The sequence below is a fragment of the Oreochromis aureus genome, linkage group 4, assembly GCF_013358895.1.
Source record: "Oreochromis aureus strain Israel breed Guangdong linkage group 4, ZZ_aureus, whole genome shotgun sequence".
Classification (NCBI taxonomy): Eukaryota; Metazoa; Chordata; class Actinopteri; order Cichliformes; family Cichlidae; genus Oreochromis; species Oreochromis aureus.
The window spans coordinates 4,914,816-4,936,023 of NC_052945.1; the positions used below are offsets into that span (position 1 = coordinate 4,914,816).

The 21,208-nt window shown below is 39.6% G+C and overlaps 1 protein-coding gene and 1 long non-coding RNA gene across 7 annotated transcripts in view; one reads left to right on the forward strand and one right to left on the reverse strand.

Annotated features, from left to right (window-relative positions):
- Positions 1-84: 84 nt before the first annotated feature.
- On the forward strand, positions 85-19,332 carry LOC120439722. Of its 6 annotated transcripts, XR_005612699.1 has the most exons (8): positions 1,165-1,237; positions 2,013-2,087; positions 5,729-5,852; positions 6,727-6,873; positions 7,980-8,100; positions 8,187-8,300; positions 10,659-11,038; positions 19,090-19,332. It is a non-coding gene; the product is annotated as an uncharacterized LOC120439722 (long non-coding RNA). The 6 variants fall into 6 exon arrangements; XR_005612696.1 differs by lacking the exons at positions 1,165-1,237; positions 19,090-19,332 and adding an exon at positions 85-244 and having other exon boundaries at positions 10,659-13,085; XR_005612694.1 differs by lacking the exon at positions 19,090-19,332 and having other exon boundaries at positions 10,659-13,085.
- si:ch73-281f12.4 (RA_Radil_like and Myo5p-like_CBD_Rasip1 domain-containing protein) overlaps positions 13,222-21,208 on the reverse strand; it is a 31,068-nt gene continuing 23,081 nt past the window's right edge. Inside the window, exons 14-16 of the mRNA XM_031732205.2 lie at positions 18,532-18,665; positions 17,739-17,878; positions 13,222-16,474 (exon numbers count right to left, since the gene is read on the reverse strand). Coding sequence (XP_031588065.1) covers positions 16,372-16,474; positions 17,739-17,878; positions 18,532-18,665 — 377 coding nt within the window. The 3' untranslated portion in view covers positions 13,222-16,371. The remainder of the gene's footprint in view (positions 16,475-17,738; positions 17,879-18,531; positions 18,666-21,208) is intronic.

Consider the following 21,208-nt stretch of genomic DNA (forward strand, 5'->3'; position numbering starts at 1 on the left):
CGACACCTGGTGGACAAAGAAGAGACAACACGACCTTTATCCACTGTTTTTACTTCTCACTTTGGCTAAACTGAACAAAATCAACCACAGCCTGCTGTTAATCCTCTGAGAGGGAACAAAAAGACTTTTTCTTTTGTAGTGGAGCAGCCAGCCATGCCCGAAACTGGTCAGCATGGAAACCAGTAAACAAAGTGACAAACAGGAAGAAGCTCTGATCACTGATTAGCTGTGAGTCACATTCAGGGTAAGTCTGTTCGTCTCTGATGCTGAATTGATAAAAATGATTAGGGGGGGATATTTATCAGCGAATGAGAAAAACAAGCAGTATTTATATGTCTTTGTAGCTCTGGTTACAGATGAAAAGCCATTAAACAAAGAAGAAAAATTACCATAAGGCAGAATAAAGACACAAACATGCGGATCTAGAACGTGTTAGCCTGAAAACCACGTCCATCCCGGTACCAACAGGTGATTTTACAAGTTTGCACCTTAAAAGGGAACAGTCTTACACCTTTAATGCCTTAAATATAACTAAACGAAAGATTAACATAAATTTGTGTTATGGAGTTTAGACAGTAACAGTAACACAGGTCTGGTATTTCATTTCCAGTCTCTCTGGCAAAATTACTTAAAATGCAAATAAATCCACACAGGAGCAAAAGTTTGGACCCATCCCTTTCACAACACTGATGCATAAGACAGATGTCACAGTTTTAGCTAAAATAAACTGATTATTAACCTTGAAATCCAGAAGAAACAGCACAAATATGTCCATTTGTTTGCACGGGAAGCGTCAGAAACCTTTAGGAACTGTTACTGTGACTCTTTTTTACTGTCAGGCGATTCACACAGTTTAACCTTAACACATGAACTCTTTAGTGCGTTAGAAATATTGAAGATTAATTAACTTTTTGGGTTATATAAAAGTATTTTATTCAACTGTTAAAAAGTGGCGCATTTATTGTAAAATTAAACTTATTTTAGTAGTGACTGCTCTTGTGGGTTTTAACAAATGACACAATTAATTATCATATAAACAAATGGTTATTTAACCTGCCAATATCAGAGTAACCTGCTTCAAGGTCTTACTGAGCTCAACAGAGGGCGCTATAAGCTCACGCATACTTCATAATCACTCAGCTCTTCAGGTTTTTTATGGTGCCAAACACTACAGGCTGCACACAAACACTCCTGCGGTGTATTTCCAGCAGTGACCGTGAGTTTAAGCTAAAATAAAGTGAGTAAAATCAGTTTTCTTCCATCTGAGAAACTGTGACAGGATTTTGAGGCTCGCAGGATCTCAGCGTCCAAACTGCAGATTTGACCCATGTGTTCGACATAAGCGGGATTACTCTCTCCTCAGGTCGTACAGCGCTTACAGGTCACAGCTCTCTGACATGTTACTGTGAACACTTTTATCATTAACTGGCACATTTTTTACTCAATACTCAAACTTTGTAGTTATTTATATTAAATTGAGTTTCATAAAAATGTTCTGCATCTGCCGGGGATTATTTTTGATTTTTTTTTAAAAAACCTTTGCAAAGGTTGTTTTTTTTTCTCTATTTTTGAGAGCAGTTAAATAATTAAACTATAAAAGTACTTCAGATTCATCCTGCAAGTTCCCGTACACACATTTATACTGAGTGTTCAGACATTTCATTTAGATTTTATTTTGAAAAAGTATTTACATTCATTTTATGTCTGGAACAAACTGGGATTTAACATTTTGAGGCCAAACAATATAAAGGATGAACGACTTTGTTCTTTAACATGACGGGTTTTGGTCCAAACTGCATAAAGGGGACAAACATTTTCAGTTCAGTCTAACAGGTCGACCCTCTGTGATTCTCATCTCCCACAGTGGTCTTTGGTGAAACTAAATTCATCAGGTATCAGTCCATAATGAAAACCGCAGAGAGCACAAAATCCTCTGAAAACTGCACAGCAGACGGAGCTCTGCAACATCACAATTCGATTGTCATATAATTTTCTTTCTTGTTTCCTCTTAGTATCGGATCTGTTTCATCCATCCATTTTCTTGACTTATCCAGTTCATGGTGACGGGGGTCCTGGAGACTATCCAGGTGGGCCAGAGTTGGTGTACAGCCAAGACAGGTTGCAATTCATTACAGGACCGATTTTATACTAGCATAACCAGAGCATTATCATTCCCAACGTGGCTTTGTGGCTTTCTATTCCAGCCCTAACCTTACTCCTAACCTTAACCTTAACCATAACTGTAACACATTCACATAGTGGATTCCAGCCCTAACCATAGCCTTAACACATTTACAGATTCATGCAAACCTGCTCTCGTGCCTCCGAACGCGTAACATACTGATGATTTGTCACCATTGTTGGTATGTTACGCGTTGGGATGAGGACCTGTTGACATAACATACTGAAATATGTGGCTATATGTAAATGGTTGTGCAGCAGAGCCTACACATAGCTTTTCACTGTCATCTACATATTGGAGCTGTTTACTGTCACTAGGGGGCAGTGTCACGAACTGTGGAACAACTATTCTATACACTGCTCGTGCTGTTGTTTGTCCTTTAGCCAACACTATCAAGGAAAAGAGGGCATGCCATATAAAGATGTTCTGTTATGTTGAGAACATTAGAAATGTTTTCAGCTTTTACATTTTCAGTTTTCTTTTCAGCAGAAAAGAATTCTACCTATGCACAGCTCCGTCACCGTGAAGTTACACAGTGGTGGGTTGTTTTTTTTTCCGTGGAGGACTGAACATGTCTGGGAAAGTTGCATACCCAAAACATGTTGTTCAGGTGCCAATTTACTTCAGGATTTTCTGTACCACAGTTGGCTGTGAGTCAGATTCTCCCCGTTGACTTTAATACTGTAAACAGCTGCAGCCTGGCGGGAGTAACTTCATTGACCTACAGACCAATCATGGCCTGATGTTAACATATATAACTGTTCTTCTACAGATCCCAACGGTCAGGTGTTATTCACAGATTTCAGGTTGGGTCAGGGAGGTAAAACTCTGCCAAATCAAACATCCAGAGCTCCCCGATGGGGGTGCTTTGGAGCATAAATCCTGGGCTGCACCTGGGGGCAGATAGAGACAGTAACTGAGGCTGGGACATCACCCCACACCACTCTGTTCATTTTGCTTGGTGGGTTATCTGCCCCCAGATCAGACCTGCTTGTCTGTGCCCTTCTCGTAGTAGATGGTATTTGTCTGAATTGAAGTTAACTGACTGTCTTTGTTTATAGGTTAGCATGTTATTAGCAGATCCTTTTACCTCCCTTTGGTGTGCACTGCTTAGAATATCTGACCTTAAAGTCAAAATGCAATGTTTGTTCAAAGAGTGAAGTATAAACATTAAGACAGAAGCTCGGTTTGTGTCTGATTAAACTTTCTGCGTTTTGATTTGTGATAGTTTCATGTCAGCAGCTGCTTTGAGCATTTTGCCCATAACGTCATCACTGCTGCTACCCGGGGCTGCGTTAATACATAACTTTGTGCAGAAGTGAATGAATGTGTTCTTGAATTTGTCTTAATGGCAGCCCTCACATACCAAGAGCGCACCAGAGAGGCTGGTTGAACCTGAAATGCACTTTGAAGCGATCCAAGGCATAAATATGAATGAGACCAGAAGGATTTTTATGGGACGGAAGATCAAAGACTCAACATGTGTCACATTTTCCTCAAAGGAAGCTGTGAAAAAACAGAAAATAAAATAAGCTCTTCATTCAAAGACGGTTCAGTGTTTCATGTTGACCCTCGGAGGGATTTCAGTATATTAACATAACATAAAAAAGATGGTGCAGACTTATCAGGCAGAGTCGTATCATCAGTGTACGAACTGTATCGCCACCTATTTTTTATCAGAGGAGAGGAGGAGCTCGTTAACTGGTTTCACAGGGGGATTCAGGGGCATCTAAGATAAGATAAGATAAGATAAGATAAGATAAGATGACCTTTATTAGTCCCACAGGTGGGAAATTTGATTTGTTACAGCAAAGATGTTACATCTATAAGTATGAAACAAGTCCACTATATTTAATCAAAATCATAAGATATGACTAAAGAGTCGGGAAACTACCAAGATCGTTTTGTTCTAAACCTCAGCAAACTGTGAGTGAAAACTAAACTTAAAAGTTAAAAAGTACACAAAATAAAAAAGTTGAACCCCAGTTTCCTGGATAAAAATCATGTGGACTACGTCTCCTACAAACAAAACAAAACCTTTTCTGACATCTGAAGAAAGATAACTTCAGGTGTCCTTCACTACATCTTTTACAAACCTTTAGAAGATGTTTAAATGTGGATCTTTCTACAAATGAAGTAGAAGCTCCAGGATGGTGGCAGCGGGTCGACGTCCTCAGTGAGGGCGTCGTGGATCAGGCTTGTTGTAGTGCATCTGGTGGACTAGATTAGGGCAGCACTTTGGCTTTGTTGGGGTTTTGCTGTGTGGAGGGGGAGGCTGCTGCTGTTGGGGAGTGTCATTGGCGCTGGAGGTGTGATTGGTCTGAAATAAGGCAGAAGACTGGTTTCTAACATGATGTGGAGCGTTGTTCACTTCAGTACTGTTGTGGTCTTTTTGATGTATGTTACAACACTCACACTACTCTTTTCTCCAAATAACGAGTACTTTTGATACTTTATACCAGGACTTGACTCCACTGAGTGAATACATCAGCACTTTCAGTAAGTGGGTGATTGAAACTGGTCACACTGAGATCTTCCTGGCTGTCCAGGTCATACACGTTCGTCTCCAGACAGGATTTCCTGTCTGTATCTGAGGGACGGGCTTGATATCTGGACCCAGGAGGTCCCAGCCCTGTGACTGGCACTGACCAGTACTGGGAGTGAGGAAGCTGGAGACAGCAGACTGGTCACCGTGGCTTTGTTTCCTGCCTTCATTGTTTAAGATGAGCAGGAAGGATGAGCAATCACGAAACCATCTTGGCTATCCTTTTTATTTTGTCACTCTGCTGCTGTGATGTGCTTTCTGCTGGGGTTGAACAGGACTAACCATTTAACAGCACAGTAAATCAGGCTTTCTTCAGAGCATTAAGCTTTTTGGGGTGTGTTTCCAGTCACTGATGAGCGAATAATACTCATTCGGCCTCTGTGTCATCATGTTTGGTTGTTTGTCACGGGGAAAGGCTGAAAGAATACCAGTGACGTAAGCTGTCATCCCCGGAGAGAATGGAAATTTAAAAATATAAATTCAGAAACTCACCTGAATTCTGATCAGATGAGAACAAAAAACAAAAAACTGAGAGACAGAATACAAAAGTACAATAGCATAAAGAACTGGAAAGAAAGTAGAAAAACAATGCAAAACATCCTCATAGCTTCTGACCGGTTTTTATAAGAAGTCGTAAAAGTACAGTGTTTTCTCTAAACGTCATAAATAACTAACAGGAACACGTAACGCACCAGGATTTTCCGTCACTAATAATTCACTAGAAGTGGATTCTTTCATGCTCACACTTCAGTGCTGATGAAAGAGTAGTAACATCTGTGAATGTAAAGAATCAAGTTTTGCCAGCCTGTTTGTGGCTCTGCATGCCAGATTTGTTACTTTATGTTTTCATAATCATCCTCAGTAGGAAACAGACAGTTCTTCCAATTTTGTTTCTTATAGAATCCATAGCACACTTAAAAGTTCTCAAGTCCACCTTAAATTATGCAATAGACCTTTATTATACTGATACTTTGAACTGTCCAACATCTGCTCCTCCACAGTGGCATCGACAGGAAACACCGAGCTGAGCTCAGAGAGCAGCTTTCTTCATATAACCACGGCATGAAGAAGAAAAAGCAGCAGCACGTGAGACACACCAAAAATCAGCATAAAAAGTAAAAAAACGTAAGAAACCTCCCAACACCACAAAGTTTCACTCTCAAACAGAACATCAACAAAGATAAAGAAGAAGCAGAAGGCTGTGAAAAATGTGTCTGCTCTGAAGATGTACGATTACTCGATGATACATGAGTCGTGTATTTCTTGGAAAAAGATGAACCTCTAGGAAGTACGGTGTTAACCGCCCCTGGTTCTTTGGGGGTAAACAGATTTGCTTGTGACTCTTAACACTTTGAGAATATTTCTACAGTTACCTGCATCCTCTATAAGCAGGCCAATGTTTGCACAGAAAATACTGAGCTTGTTTAGCACAAAGATGGACTTTCCCAGTGGATGGCATGCAGAGACAGCATTGTGGGGGGGTGGGTCTGTAAAGCCTGCAAGTGTCACAGCGAGTTTAAAATCGAGATGGAGGTCTGTTTGGTTAAATCTGGGGCAGTTTGATCGACTTCAGGAAATAAGGTGGTTTTGGTTGAATGTAAATTAAATTGCTTCTCACGTGAATTTTTTTTTCTGTCTTCTTCCTCAAACATAACCAAACACTACCAGGAACAAGCCATGTCTGGGAAACTGAGTCTTTAAGAGCCAACTTATACAAAAAAAACTCAGATTAAAGAGAAAAAAGCTGCAAACATGCTGAAATCTTCACATATTTATTGATAGGGCCAAATAAATGGGTGAAATTGTGGAAGTTCTACCTCTTTACACCAGAGCCGCATGACTTTGGTTTAGCGCTGCAAATAAACATGTTGCACACATGCATTCTTCACACCGATTTTTCTCATTTTATTTTGTATTATTTATGTTTTCATTGTGTCCCATTTCTAAAGTTTATGGTTGTACTGATTTTACTGTAATGTGATATTTCCTGTGGTTAAAGATTTCTGTGAACGCAAACAAGCGGGAGTCTGAGAGCTTCCTGGATGAGTTGATCGGGTGGTTTTCTGATCATCAGCAGCAGATCAATCAGCTGTTCATCCGCGGTGATGCAGACAGAAGTGGATCAGTCAGCCTGAAGGACTTTGAGGTGGGTAATCCATCATCCCTGACCTGAATAATCCGGGATTTTCTTTGCCAGGATGGGAGAAGGGTCTCGGATTTTTTATTGAGCTTCTTTGAGTGTCAATTAAAGATAATCGTAGAGGAGAAGGAGATATGTGAGTCAGTACTAAATGCCACAGTGCCATTGTGCTGAAGTATTTATGGAGGGTACTGTGAATCAGGCTCTTGGTAATGTCAGCAGAGCCTCATTTCCTCTCATCCACCCCCCTCCTCCTCCTCCTCCTCCTCACAGATAAGAGCAGCTGGCTCTGGGAAACAAAACCAGGACAATGTTCCTTTTGTCAGTCTGACTTCAGACACACTGAGTAAACTTCCAAAGAGATTATGGCGCAGACCTGCAGTATAACACCGCAGCTATGACTCTGACTGGGAAGACCTACAGCACAGAAACACTGCTGTAGGTCTTAATAATCAATAAATTACTTTTACAGCACATCTAATGTGATCATTTACAGCTGGTTTATAGATCACACACGATTCACAGAGAGAGATCTCAGTTCATCTCATCTTCTGAACAAAACTGTCTCTGCCTCTTTAAAACGTCTCCCCCTAAAAGCCTTTTTTTATTGGCCAGAATCTGGAAGCTTTGTGAGGGGCAGCACTCGTGGGTTGTGAGCTGCAGGAGAAAAGAGGGAATCACATTTTTAACATTAAAGCCTGCAGGGATTGCACGTCCTCATGTTAATGTTATTTGACACTTTGTTCACATTTTAATATAAACATCAGCTTTTTATAAGCAAATAAGGAAAACCATTGCAATTATTATTATTTTACTGTATATATCTTTTTTTTTTACCAGGCAGGTCACCATTTTATACTTTTTTATACTAACCGTGTTAAGACATTTTCATGTCCTAAAGACAATTACTCACATGTGGCAAAATATGGTTTGTGCACCATGTGAATCCGGCCTTTGAAACTCTAAAAGGAAAACTAAACAACCCCCCAAAGTCTGAATCTCGGTGCAGATGACTAAAGGCTGTACTGTTATTAAACTGGATTTCAGAGGAGGGCGCTCCACTTACACGTGCACGTTCTGTGTATGCTCTCTATGTTTTTACTGTGCTGCAGGTTTGATGAGTTTGGGTGTCCCTTATCAGCAGTTTCAGCTCCACACGCTGACTCAGCAGCTGAAGACCTTCAATGACATGATTAGTTATCAAGATTTGATGAAACAAATACAGTCTCTGAGGTGAACCAAACTTATTTCTCTATTAGTATTTGATTATTTTTCCTTTTTTTAAAGTTTATGAGTTTGTTTGATTTTATTTCCCGCAGTCACAGCGCAGAGCCCCGCGCTCAGATAGCAGAGGACTTCATAAAAAGACAAGAACCAGTGGAGACAGAAAATTTAAAACATCAGCAGAGACGGCAAAACACTGAAACCCAGAGGTATTTAGCTCATTATGTGTAATATTATATTATATGAACAGAACATTCATTCTATAAAGATAAAAGTAAAGGTGAATGCAGTTTTGCAAATAAAATAATCAGTGGCGTGTTACAAATACACAAAAATAGACGTTGCAGATGTAACTGTGATGTTTCATAAGTTTGTATGATTTGAAAAATGTCAAAGTTTATTGTTTGTAAAGTTTTCTCAAGTTTACTATTTTGGCAAAATTAGCTGATTTTAGCATTTGGAAAATTTTCAAATAAAAAAAATAAATTAATGTAACCTTGTTTTCCTGTTTGTGTAATTTGTTGAAGTTTAATATTTCTAAAAGAGTTAAATATTTTATTATTTTCAGAAATTGTACTATTTATAAGTTATGTAAAATTTTATTATTTGTTTTTAAATTTTATTATTTGTTCATATTGGCTTATTTTCATATTTCTGCTCATTTTTATATTTACCAAAATAAATATAAATATTTAGTGGAATATGTGGAAAAACTTGCCTTATATTTCAATTTAAAACTTAACTTAATTTTTTTTACCTAGAAAACGATTAAAAAAGAGATTTACAATTTTAAAAATATAAAACATTTTACACTGACATATTTCAATATAAAGACAACCTTACTAAAGTTCTATATTATATTCTATATTAAGTAAACTTACTAAAGTTCATTTTCTGAGCACTTCAAACGTACATATAGCTAACTGATATAGTTATTTTGCAGGTTAACATTAATAATAATTTTTTAAAAAGTTTCCAAGCACATTTTCATTTGATGAACTAAAAAATCAGAGCGATAGAAATTCAAATATCATCAACTGAATCACTTCAGACCAGTCTGTTGATAGAAAAGCACAAAATGTTCACACCTGAGATTTTTCAGTTTAATCTTACTTCTATTTTCCTGCTCAAACAGACTGAAATATTTCGCTTTTTACTTCCACTTCAACAAGTCGTTTCACTTTACATTTTAAAACGTTAAGTCCACTTTTTTACTTTGATCATGGTACATTTGAATATGTGAATATGTGAATATTTGCATACAGTGCAGACATGAAGCCACAAAATCCCTCTGACTTGTTTTTAGAGTAAGTGGGAGGAGCAGCAGCTGGTTTTAAAATATCATAAAGCCAGACAGACATCAGACATGTCCCGGTGAAAAGCAGTTTCGACAGTTTCTGTGGCTGCACTGGGACAAACTGGGCAGCTCCTGGGAAACACAATCAGGCTGTGTTGACATTCATTCCAAAACTCCATGAGTGAGGTTAACCAGGCTGAGTTATTCCTGACCCTCAGCTGTAAATCACACTGTGACTCCACTCCTGTAACTCAGACGCCCAAAATTACAACATCGGGACACAAGCAGCCTCAACAGCTCTGAAAACAAAGGACTCGGGGCGACCTTTAGCTGGCCCGCTGACAGGTGCCGTCGCCTTTTTCTGACCTGGCAGCTGTGATTGTTTTCCTGTGCCACAGAAGGATGTTTTAGCAGTAAATCACACATAACATAGTGTGCACAGCCCGAGTTGAATTGAATTAACTTTTTTCCCCCTCTTTTGCTACACTGGTTTGATAAAATTAGACTTAGACTCAAAAACATTACATTTCTACATGTTGATGTTATTTAAACCCACTGATTGCTTGATTACATTAGCAAACAGCATGCCGTGTCTGGAAAGTCTCCAGGGGTTTAGGCCTGGAGTTTGCTTCTCGGACGTGTGGTTAAGATGCTGAAACAAACATGTTTTTGCAGTATTTTCAGTATTTGCATTTAGCCTTGATGCGTTCGGTCTGCTGTTAACAAAAGCTAGAGATTAATCAGTTCTGTTTATCTCATCTCACACGGAAAACACATCGAATGGTTAAACTGAGATATTTTAATGTTTCATGAAAAACATTTGGCTCATTTCAAAAAACACCTTAAAAAACACTGGGATGGGGACAGTATAAAGGCTGGAAAACTAAGTTATGCTAAAAAGAAAGAATGGGAGAAACATTTTGTACCTAATCAGGTTAATTGGCAACAGGTCACAAATGGCAAATGAAAGTGCTGTGCTCTAAATTATTCCCTAATTTACTATAATGATGACGACCATTCAGACATAAAACCAGGGATTCAGACCATAAATTCATCAGGACGCTGTAAATCAAATGACAAGATTCTCACATTATTCATAATACCACAGCAGTCGCCCCCTGCTGGATAGAAACCATGGACTTTTAAAACCACTTAACCAACCTTTGAGCCATCTTCTGTATATATAGGTATATATATGTATATAGTGTAGCCACATAGTTTTATAGAGTCTAAACCCCAAACTAAATTTTCATCGTCATCAAACCTCCAGGTTCATCCGTCTGAGTGTCCGACTGATCCCCTTCACCTCGTCCACAGCGCACCCTGGAAACTTTGAGGTGGTTTTATCGAGCAGTCGCACAGTGTTTGGTCTGATGAGTGCGATCGAGGACCGAGCTGGGATCCACACCTCAAGCCTGGAGGTTTTCAGTAGCAGAGTGCCAACAGAGGAGGCCCGCCTGCCCCTGGAGAGCACGCTGGAGGAGTGCGGCTTCAAAGGAGGGCCAGAGGAGAGGCCTCCAGAGGCCACCGTGTACTATGACTACAGACTGCCATTTACAGACTGTCCCATCCTCAACTACGACCACTACATCAGGTCGAAGCAGGATTCTACATCGTATCGGGGTCTGTGAATTACAAAGCTGTTTGGAGGTACCTACACCTACTGTAGAGACCAGTTTTGTTATATGCTTGAGTTTCAATATAACAACAACAAAGGTGACTTCGAACAGCACCCAATGTCACGCATAGTTGAGGTCAGAAGTAAACACACCCTAATCATACACATGAATGTTGTGTTCATTCTGGGCTGTCAGGGATCCTCTTTTTCCTGGATGCAATGATTGCACAACAGACATCTTTAATGACTTTATTAAAACAAAAACTCGGTGCACATGTTTAATATGGATTTTCCTAATCCACACAGGCTCAAATATACACCATATACTCACTTAAATCTTTAAATAAGTGGTTGCTGAGTTTTCTACAGTATATTATCCTGACAAGTCCAAAGCTATTAACTTCTCATTGGGGTCCTGATTGACTACAGCTGGTAGTTCCTCTTTGCCAGAAAACAATTTCTTTGACAACATTCATTGGATTGACAAATATTCAGAACAATGGGAAAGTCAAGGAGCTCAGAGAAGAGCTAAGAGGAATTGTAGATTTACCTAAGAACACATTATGTGAATGAGTCATCACTTTGCCAAAGTCTGGAATATGAAAAGTTGTTAGGATGTTCAGGAACAACCCAGGAACCAGGACTCAAGACGCTGCTGTAAAACCAGTGAAAGCAAGTTTTACATCACCACGGACTGAGAGTGTGCTGACCAAGAAAGAAGACCCTGCTGTAAAATCCAGAAAAACCCTTTAAGCTTGAAATTTGCAGCTGCAAATGCAACGCAATGACAATGACAGGCCTTCAAACCTAAGAACACTTTCCCAACTGTCAAGCATGGCGGTGGTAGCGTTACGCTCTGGGGCTGTTTCGCTGCCAGTCGTAATCATGGGTTGCAAGAGACATCAACAACAGCTAGACAGTTTAAACTTGGACACAGTTAGTTGGGTGTTCCAAGAAGACAATGATCCCAAACATAAAACCAGCTAATGTTGAGCTTCTGGAATGGCCTTCCCAAAGCCCTGACCTCATCCCTATTGAAAATGAGTGGACTACGCTTAAAAATCAGGTCTTTAGCAGCAAACCAACCAATTTATATGATCTCTGTTAAGTCTGCCACGTAAACTAGACACATATCCAGAAGGCTATTGATGGCTGCCAGAAGATATATATATATGTATATATATGTACATGTATTTGAACCTGTGTGGGTTAGAGAAAATCCCAAATGAATTCAAACTCATGAACCAAGTTCTTGTTTTTGTTTTAGTCATTAAAGATGTATGCTGTGCAGCCATTTCTCCCTGGAAAAAGAACACCTTGAAGAAATCATTAAAAGCCCCAAATTACCACAACATTAATGCCCATGATGACCTCAGTGACAGCTAGCTGGCTAACCACCCCCATGTTGGCAGTTACTAAAGTAAATATTAGCTTTACAGCTTTACTGATGGATACAACAGTACTGTTTTATTATACATAATTTAGTACCATAAATCAAGTAATTTGGTAAGTCGGCTAACCAGTTTTAATAGAAGATGCTTTCTGCTGCTCATAAAATACAAAAATATGCAGGGATGTCTTCAGTATCCCCTTTTTGTTTGCTAGTGTTAATAAACATGGCGACAGATGCCTCATGCTTATTTAGACTGGAATAACAGTAATATCTATTTCTAACCTCACTCAGGTCTTCCCATTTTATTATTAAAAAGAACTGAAATTCGCACAAACTAAATTAAGAAATAAAAATTAAAATGTAAGCATAAATGAAAGCTAACGAGCTCCTCGAGTGAACCCTCAGCAACATTTAAAGGAGGATTTATGTAAGAAAGCTGCAGGGAGCGCCTCACTCAGCACCTCGCGGTCAGCTCATGCTTTAATTACACCCTCAGGGACGCAGTTTAAGCCGGCGTGTACAAATCTTCACACCAGGTCAGAGTGGCGCTTTTCCCCGCAGGGCCTCGCTGGCTGAACGCTGCCATGCTGGAGTCAGTGGAAAGTGCCTGGCTGGTGGAAACCGCAGAGCCGCTATAAACAGTGGCCACCAAAGCGTGCCATGCAGCTACCACACCCCACAGCTTCCCTCCTCCTCCTCCTACTGCTGCTCCACCCAGCCCAGCTTTTACATCCCAGCTTCAACCCCGAAGCCTCCTCGTCCTGTTTACTAACACAGGCCCGATTTAAGGAAACAGACCGTAAAATGAGCATAAGAGACAGGTTTTCCAAGTCAAAATAATATTTATTCCACAGGCTCAAAAATACTGCGCAGTATAAATATTACAAAACAGAATAGTTTAAGATGAAAAACACAGACAGACGTCAGGTGTTCGAGCTCTGCAGCAGTTTTCTTTTTTACATCATATGTTTTATGCTTTTATTCATTAAACCAGCTGAACACGTTAATGCTGAGCAGAACAAAGTCGGGTTTATGTTTCCTTTAATAAACTGAGTTCTTCCAGAGGAGTTTGGAGAAGTTCTGGAATTTAAATGTCTCATTTTTATTTTTGGCCTGAGCTCTGCGGTTTGGAGGGAAACTAAACTGTAATTAGAGCCGCATTAATGAGGCAATTAACCCAATACCTCATAAAATGTGTACTGTCATGTTCCCAAAAGCTTTTTAACTTTTAAGTTGCTTTCAGATATGAAGTTTAGTGCCTTTACTTTTTTTCCATGTTTAACACAGCAGGAAGAAATCTGCTTCAAACTACCAGGAATACTCTGCATGGTTTAGGCCACAATCCGACATCTATGGTGCCAAAATCCCAATAAACTATCCCAGTAAGAAGCTGGGACAAACAGGGCGTTTGTGTAGGAAAATGTGTGACGCTAATCTGCTAAATAGTCTAAATGAGCTAATGGTGTGTTGACTTAAAAAATGAAGACAACATGAACCATGCATCATGTTTGGTATTCGACTTGTTGGTTAAAGTAGCTGCGTTTCTCTTTTCTTTGTGCTAATTTCCTTCATATTTTCAAGGCTGGACTGAGTGCGGGCGCCTCAGACGAGGCCCCTTCTGCTGCGCTTTCTTCTGAAAAACTGATCCTATCAAAATGTGGGTCATGTATCAGTAAGTGGAATAGGTGTACGACGTCACCCTGACCTCTTTGTAGGCTGGCTACAGATGACTCTGTAGCGCGTAAACAGCTTTTCATTTAAGTAAATAAAAGAAAATATTCTTTAGGTTTGGACTCATTAGTTTTTTTTTAAATTGTTTTATAGAAAGATCAATGAAGAAAATAACCTGTAGAATAATTGATAATAAAGAGGATCAGGCTTCACTGTGGTTATGATTACGAATAACTTCTTTTTCTGTTTCTCTGGATTGCAGTGAAACTTCCAAGCAGCGGTTCTCAAACTTTTCCTCTTGACATGCCTCACAAAGATTCACAACCTACATATTTTTTATCAGTTAATACAAAATAAAAAAGTAGCTCTAAAAATTAATCAAGTTTTTTTAATTGGTTGTCCACACCTTAACAAACAAGGGTTGTACCATCTTGTACAGCAAAAATATAAAGAAAATAAGCTGTGGAATAACTGATAAATAAAACCTGCAGTGCCAGTTGTGATTCTCTGACTTTGTCTTAATTTAACTTCTTAACTTCCTGGTGAATCACTTAGGCTTAGTCTAAACCAGAAGAAGTTACCGATCTCACCGTATATGCCCAACAGGTCAAAGATGCAACGTAACTATAGCCTAAAAAAGATCCTCATGGTTAATCCCAACTCCAGCCACTTGGTTTTAGTGCCTAAACCTAACCTGCAATTTAACTTGAAGCTGACCCAGCAGTTTTTTTTTCCTAACCCTGGCCACTTGTTTTATGTGTCTGACCCTAACTGCCTTTGGTTTGAGGCTATCTGGTGCTGTTTCTCATTTTACCCTGAAGTGGATCTCCTCCATGTCATCCGCTTCCTCTGGACCTACTTTCAAGGCTTCTTGTTTTCTTTAACGAAGCTCTAAACAGCTCAAATCACTTAAAGTCAGCGGACTGACACGGGGAGAGTCAACAAGATATTTGAAGTTTACTGACCTTCACTAAGCAAGGTATTTCAGAAACCCTTTACCCCAATAAAGTTTTCCCATTCCTCCTGGGGGATCCTGAGGCGTCACCAGGCCTGAAGAAATAGATAATCTCTTCAAGGAATTCTTAGTCTACTCCACAATCTTCTCCCAGTTGGGTTTACCTGGAAAACCTCCAAAGGGAGGCCTGATCAAATGTTTGCACCACCACAGCTACTTATGACATAAAGTAGTGGCTCTACTTTGAGCTCCTCACCACATGTTTAAGACTGAGCCAACCTAAGAAGGAAGTACATTTCTTCTTCTGAGGGGTCACTACCCACAACTTATAGACATAAATGAGGGTTGGAAGAATGGCTGGTCAATCAAAAATGTCATCTTTAGAGTCGGTTTTCTCTTAACCATGATGCTTCCTACACAACATGCTGATCCACCTCATGCTCCACTTTCCTATAATCCGTAACATTAAAGTTTCCTCGCAATAACTCTCCCTGAATCGTATGTGTTAGAGATAGTTTGAGAACCGCTGCTTTAAAGCACGAGTTAGTGTTTAACCCAGAAACATAACCTGCCCGGTGGAAGATCTGCCTGCAAGTTAAAGAAACCAAACACACCTTTACCTGCTTTTTTATATGTGTGGAAAAATGAGTAACACGCTACAAGTGCTAATTAGATTTTACTTTTAAACGACTGATAATATTTTATGGTGTTACAGCAGCAGACTGATGTTGAACTTATAGAAGGAAGAACCTGAAACAGCAGAAAACTGAGGGTTAATGTTCAGTCGTCCCTGCGATGAAACAAACGGTGCAACACAAAGACAATTTTCCTTGTTTTGGAAACTTATCTGAATCTGAGACATGCCCACAGGCAGATACGTCTCTCTAACAAAGTAAACAACTGGGTAACATATTTTGGTTTTGGAGTGTAACATATAAAGCTTCACAGTTTTTTTTAAATAGATATAATTTAAAAATGAATTTGGAAATAGTTCCAGTTGAAGCCAGACGTGAGGAATCACGGAGCGGCTTGGCGGCGCTCTTCGGAGGCTGGTTTACCCCTTTCACTGTTTTTGAGTTTGTTTTTAGAAGCTGGTAAAGAAAAAAAAAGAGCTTTTAAAACTTGTCTTTCCCCTCCGCCTGCCAGCAAAGCGCCTACAGTCTGAGTTCAGTTTGATTGTCTCCATCCGACAGTGAGTCACAAACAAAAAGGAGGAGGTTTGTGTTCCTTTGATTGGGGAAATCCATCCTGTGAGAAATACTGATTTTGGGATGAAGCAAAAAGGATGAAGTTCACGCCCTCCGGTATTCCCAAATTGCACTTTATCGTCCACTAGCGCTCTTCCTTCAGCACGTTGTCAAAGTGGAGGCTTTGATGCCTGTTTTGGAGTCCATCTTGGCAACCAGAAGTTTAAGTATGTCTCCGGATGAGCGAATCAGTTCCCGTCCACTGAAATGAAAACACAATGAGTTGGAAGTTAGTTGATGAGCCTTTTGCTTTACCGTGATACCATGATGACGTGTTTTAGATTTTTGCTATTTTCTATTTAAATGGTTTATATTTAGAGTCAAAAGATTAAAAATACAAACAGTGCTGCGATTTACATGATACCTCACATTAATTTGTGAACTGTTTTTGTAAATGTCTTAAGTTTTCTTCATATGATTTTCTTTTTTGTGTTTTTTTATACTTTATTTGCATGATATATGTTTTATTAAGCACCGTTTATCATATGTTTTGTTGTTGCTGTTAAAAAAAAAAAGTCAGCTTTGGTAACAACAATGGCCTACATGACCTGTGGTGTACCTCAAGGTTCTGATATGGGTCCACTTCTATTTCCATGATATGTGCTACCACTTAGATCAACCTTTTAAAAAACTTTGCACTGCTAATCAATTGTACGTTGACGACATCCAAATAGACTTACATCTGAAATCAGACACCAACTCCTCAGTGACGTCCTTACCTATTGCTAGCTAGCTGCCTTTGCTCGGTCTTTCATGTGTTTATGTTGGACTGAGGTTTTGCAAATATCACAATTGCAATCGATATGTTTGTTTTAATACATTAGTCAAGCTCATCGAGCCAAGATAAAATTTAGTTAGGTATGACAGGTTATCTATGGGGGTGGCTGTAGCTCAGGAGGTAGAGCAGGTTATCTAACAATCAGAAGGTTGTGGTGCATGCCAAATATCCTCGGGAACGATACTAACTGCAAGTTGCCCTCTGATGCATCCACCGGAGTATGAATGTTAGATTAGAACGGATGGGAACGGGTGAACGCGGCAAATTGTCTAAAGCACTTTGAGTGCTCAGGTAGAGTAGCAAAGTGCAATATAAGAACCACTCCATTTATCATTTACGGTAGCAGACACACAAGCCTTAGGAAAACAGTTCAGGGTTGTATTTAATCCTGAAAAACAAGCGATCCTTCCATAAACTAATAACTGCCATTTCCTGCTGGTCAGGTCTTTGACAGATAAAGAAAACTTAAAATCAACCTTTAAATAAATATATTAGTTAGCCTACCCGGTAACACACACAAACTCAATATACCAGTAACTGACGCTAATCTTAGCGTGATTGCTGATGTTGCTGCCAGCAAAATACTATCTGAATGGTCTCTCTGTGAATGAGAAAGGGCTTTAAAAAGTAAAAGTAAGTAACTGATGGTGTTTTTCCTGAGAACTGCCATCTGTACTTTTACACTCACATGCTATATTCCATCCCAACCAGGCTGACGCCGTTCACGGCCAGGATTCGATCACCTGTTCTCAGTTTCTGACATTTGGCGGCCGGGGACTCGGGAACGACTGACTTCACATAAATGCCGCTCATTCTCAGCGGTGTTTTCTACATGAAGACATAAAAACAGGACAAAAAAAATGATGCTGTAAACACATTAGAGAGGTGGTTAGAAAATGATTGAAAGTTTGCTGCAAAAGAGGGGTGACACACTGCAGATGCTCTGCAGTAAAGCAGAAAAAGTCCTTCTACAGTGTTTTGCAGATATTTAAGCTCCCGAGAGAGGATTTGAATTTTTCTTTCTGCTAATGAATACAAAATATTACAAAGCTTAAAAGATTTCTGTCAGAATCAACAGATCAAAAAATGACATCAAAAGACAATGGAAGAAAATCAAGCAAATATTCCAGTGAAGGATGAACCTGTTTAATTTTGGTGTTTTCTGATCATTCTGCTAATCAGTTTTTCAACTACGTATTTTGGGATAAGCATAAGGAAGCAAAAACATCAGATTCAGTTCATTGTAAGAGTTTTATTGTGTTGTAGCACCTTATTTGTCACAGTGTCATTACGGTGTTAAGCACTGATCTATAGAGGCTCTTCTCCCCAAGTCTGGACTGCAGGAACATTTAGTGATTAAATGAGGGCTTTCAGCCTTCCAGCAGTTTGCAGTCTGAACTAATTAGTGTCCGATCTCATCAGTTAAACAAACTTCTTCCTGCCTACTACTTTATTTACAAACAGCGATTGTGAATATTTACCGTCCCATCTACGAGTGCCAGCCCGAGACCGTGAGGCCCTTTGTGGAGCTCCACCGCAAACACTTCCTCTCTGTCTTCTTCTTCCTCTGCTGCTGCTTCCTCGTTTCCCGTCTTCCTCCCAACACTTCCACTGGCTAAACAAACACAGACAAACACATCAGATCAAAGAGGCGTCCAGGAGTTGATTCCCACAGTGTTGTTCAATAAGTCTGGTGGGTGGAGCTTCTGCATCACAGATAATTGATAATCTATTTTCAGTCTTTTTCACGCTGCTATAAATGATGGACGTAGCCACAGTGACGTCAGCCAGTGATGTGTGGACTTTCATTTGAAGTCTGAGCGTTAGCTGTTAGTGGAGCTAACGAGCGTTTCACATTACATAATCTGAGGCCTCAAGTGAGCATTAGAGGAACCGCAGATTTTCACATCATTTTAATTTTTGCCCTGAAGTTGCCGCTTGGGGTCGTCCTGTCAAAACACCATCGACAGCAGCCTTCCCCTCCCCAAAAATAAACCCTGATCCTCCCCCTCCTCCCCCACTGTCTGTCCCCCACGCAGGACCTGCCCCGAACAATGCCGCTGCCGATTAAGATTCCACGCACCAACCCAGCTGTAAATTCCCATGACGGATCAGCCGCTGCTTTCCTTTCCTGACATCACCTCCTCTCTGTCATCAAACCGGACTTCACCAATCATCATGCACTACCTGACACCTCAGAGCTAGGTGCAGGCGAGTGCAGGAAGACTAAAACTAAAACTCTATTTACATAACTTACAGCATGATGTGAGCATGATGCTCAAACGCTTTATTTTATTCATTTGCTTCATTTGAAAAAAAACCCACTGACAACATGTAATAAAGTAACATTATTATTATTATTATTATTGTTATTATTATTATTACTGTTATAAGGACAAAACAGAAGAAAAGTTCTTTTTTGTGTTTTTTTGCCAATATTCTCAAAGAAATCTTTAAAAAAATAGCTCTCCTTGCAGAATGTGTCTCAGTTTTTATGCAGTTATATTTATGCCACATAAAGTTTTTTTGTTATTTTGAAGGTTTTAGAAGCTAAACAATGGAAAACAAAATAGGCGTTGGTTGTTATCCCATGAACTTATACTACCTTAACTTTGACTGTCTTGGAAGGGACAAATTTATCACTTCTCATCATGATCTATTTAATACTTGATGAAAATACTGAAGCTTTCAAATTCCCCTGCAGTTAGACTGAACAACATTGGGTTTTACTTTTATCATAAAACTGTAAAGATGAAAGAAAACTAAAGCTTTTCCTCTTTACTTTGGTCTTAGTTTAATTTACAGTTAAATGTTGCAGATTTTAAAATCATACAGGAATGTGCCAGTTATTTTCCTTGTAAACAATTTTATCTATAGTCCATAAAACATAAATAAAAATAAATAAATAAAAATACCAACAAAAAAACCCCAAAACACTCATAAGTGCTTATCTGTAATGGAAGAAGGAGAAACAGGAAATTCTCCCTATTCAAACAGTAGAAGAAATGAACATTTAATGGATACTCTTGGAAAATCATCTGTAATTAACCCATTACTGGAGTAAGAAGTGCAGCTTTATATAAAAGTATAAACTGTGCAGATTAAACTGAGGGATTTCCTGCAGAGAGAAGGTGCCAGATGGCTCAGGTCCAGTGTAATCCTCAAAGCTTTTCAGCAAATTACTTTTGTTAAAAGCACTAAGAGGGAAAACACAAAGCAAAAAGTGACCAATGAGAGTTAAGACGTCTGATTAAGATCAACCAAATCCTGCTTCTGTTGGAGCGCTGAGGCCCACTGGGGCATCTGTCAGGGAGCGCATTAGCACAGGTGATGAAAAGCGTTCCTGAAGGTTCAGATGTGAGGGATCGTTGGAGCAGGAGATCCTCCTTCCTGAATCCACCACAGCACTGTTAACCATTACAGCCTCTGTTTTATATGTATGTTGTGTCTTTGGTGTGTATTTGGTAAATGTGAAGGATTAAAAAAGAAGGAAAGTTTCTGTGCAGATTCAAACCCAGAGTCCGTGTGAGACCAAATGATAAATACATTAATTTATTTACTTTAATAATTTCTGCACATTTAAAAATCATGAGGGGAGTCGATGATTGTTTTTACCTCCATGTTAGTGATCAACCTGGCAAACCAACACCTCTAGTCAAAAAACATCACCTGTGCACAACAACTTTCCTTTTGCCACAAGCAGAAGGAAATGCAATGAAACCACAACTGTTATCAGAGTGGTTAGCAGTATTATCTTTAAAAATCAAAGTCTTCTTTTCAGTGCTTGTGTTTGAGGAGATGTATCCTCCTACTTATGACTAAAAACACATCTTAGAGCAACAAGCAGCTCCAGTGGCTGTGGCTCAAGAGGTGGAGCAAGTCCCCAACTAACAGAAACCCAAATTTCCCCTGAAGGCTCCACCACAGTGTGAGTGTGCGTCATGCCGTGTTGTCCGTCTTTATATACAGTCTCTGGATGTCGTTATTTTTCACAGTTGGGTCGAAAAATGTTTGAAACTTGGGAATTTATTCATTATTTTCTCAGCGACTCCCTCTAACTCCTACAGATGACCTCATGACGGAGGCGTCCATAAACAATAGGGGTGGGAGAGGAAGCTCTCTTTCCTCTGCACGGTGAACCCACCCTGAGCAGCCTTC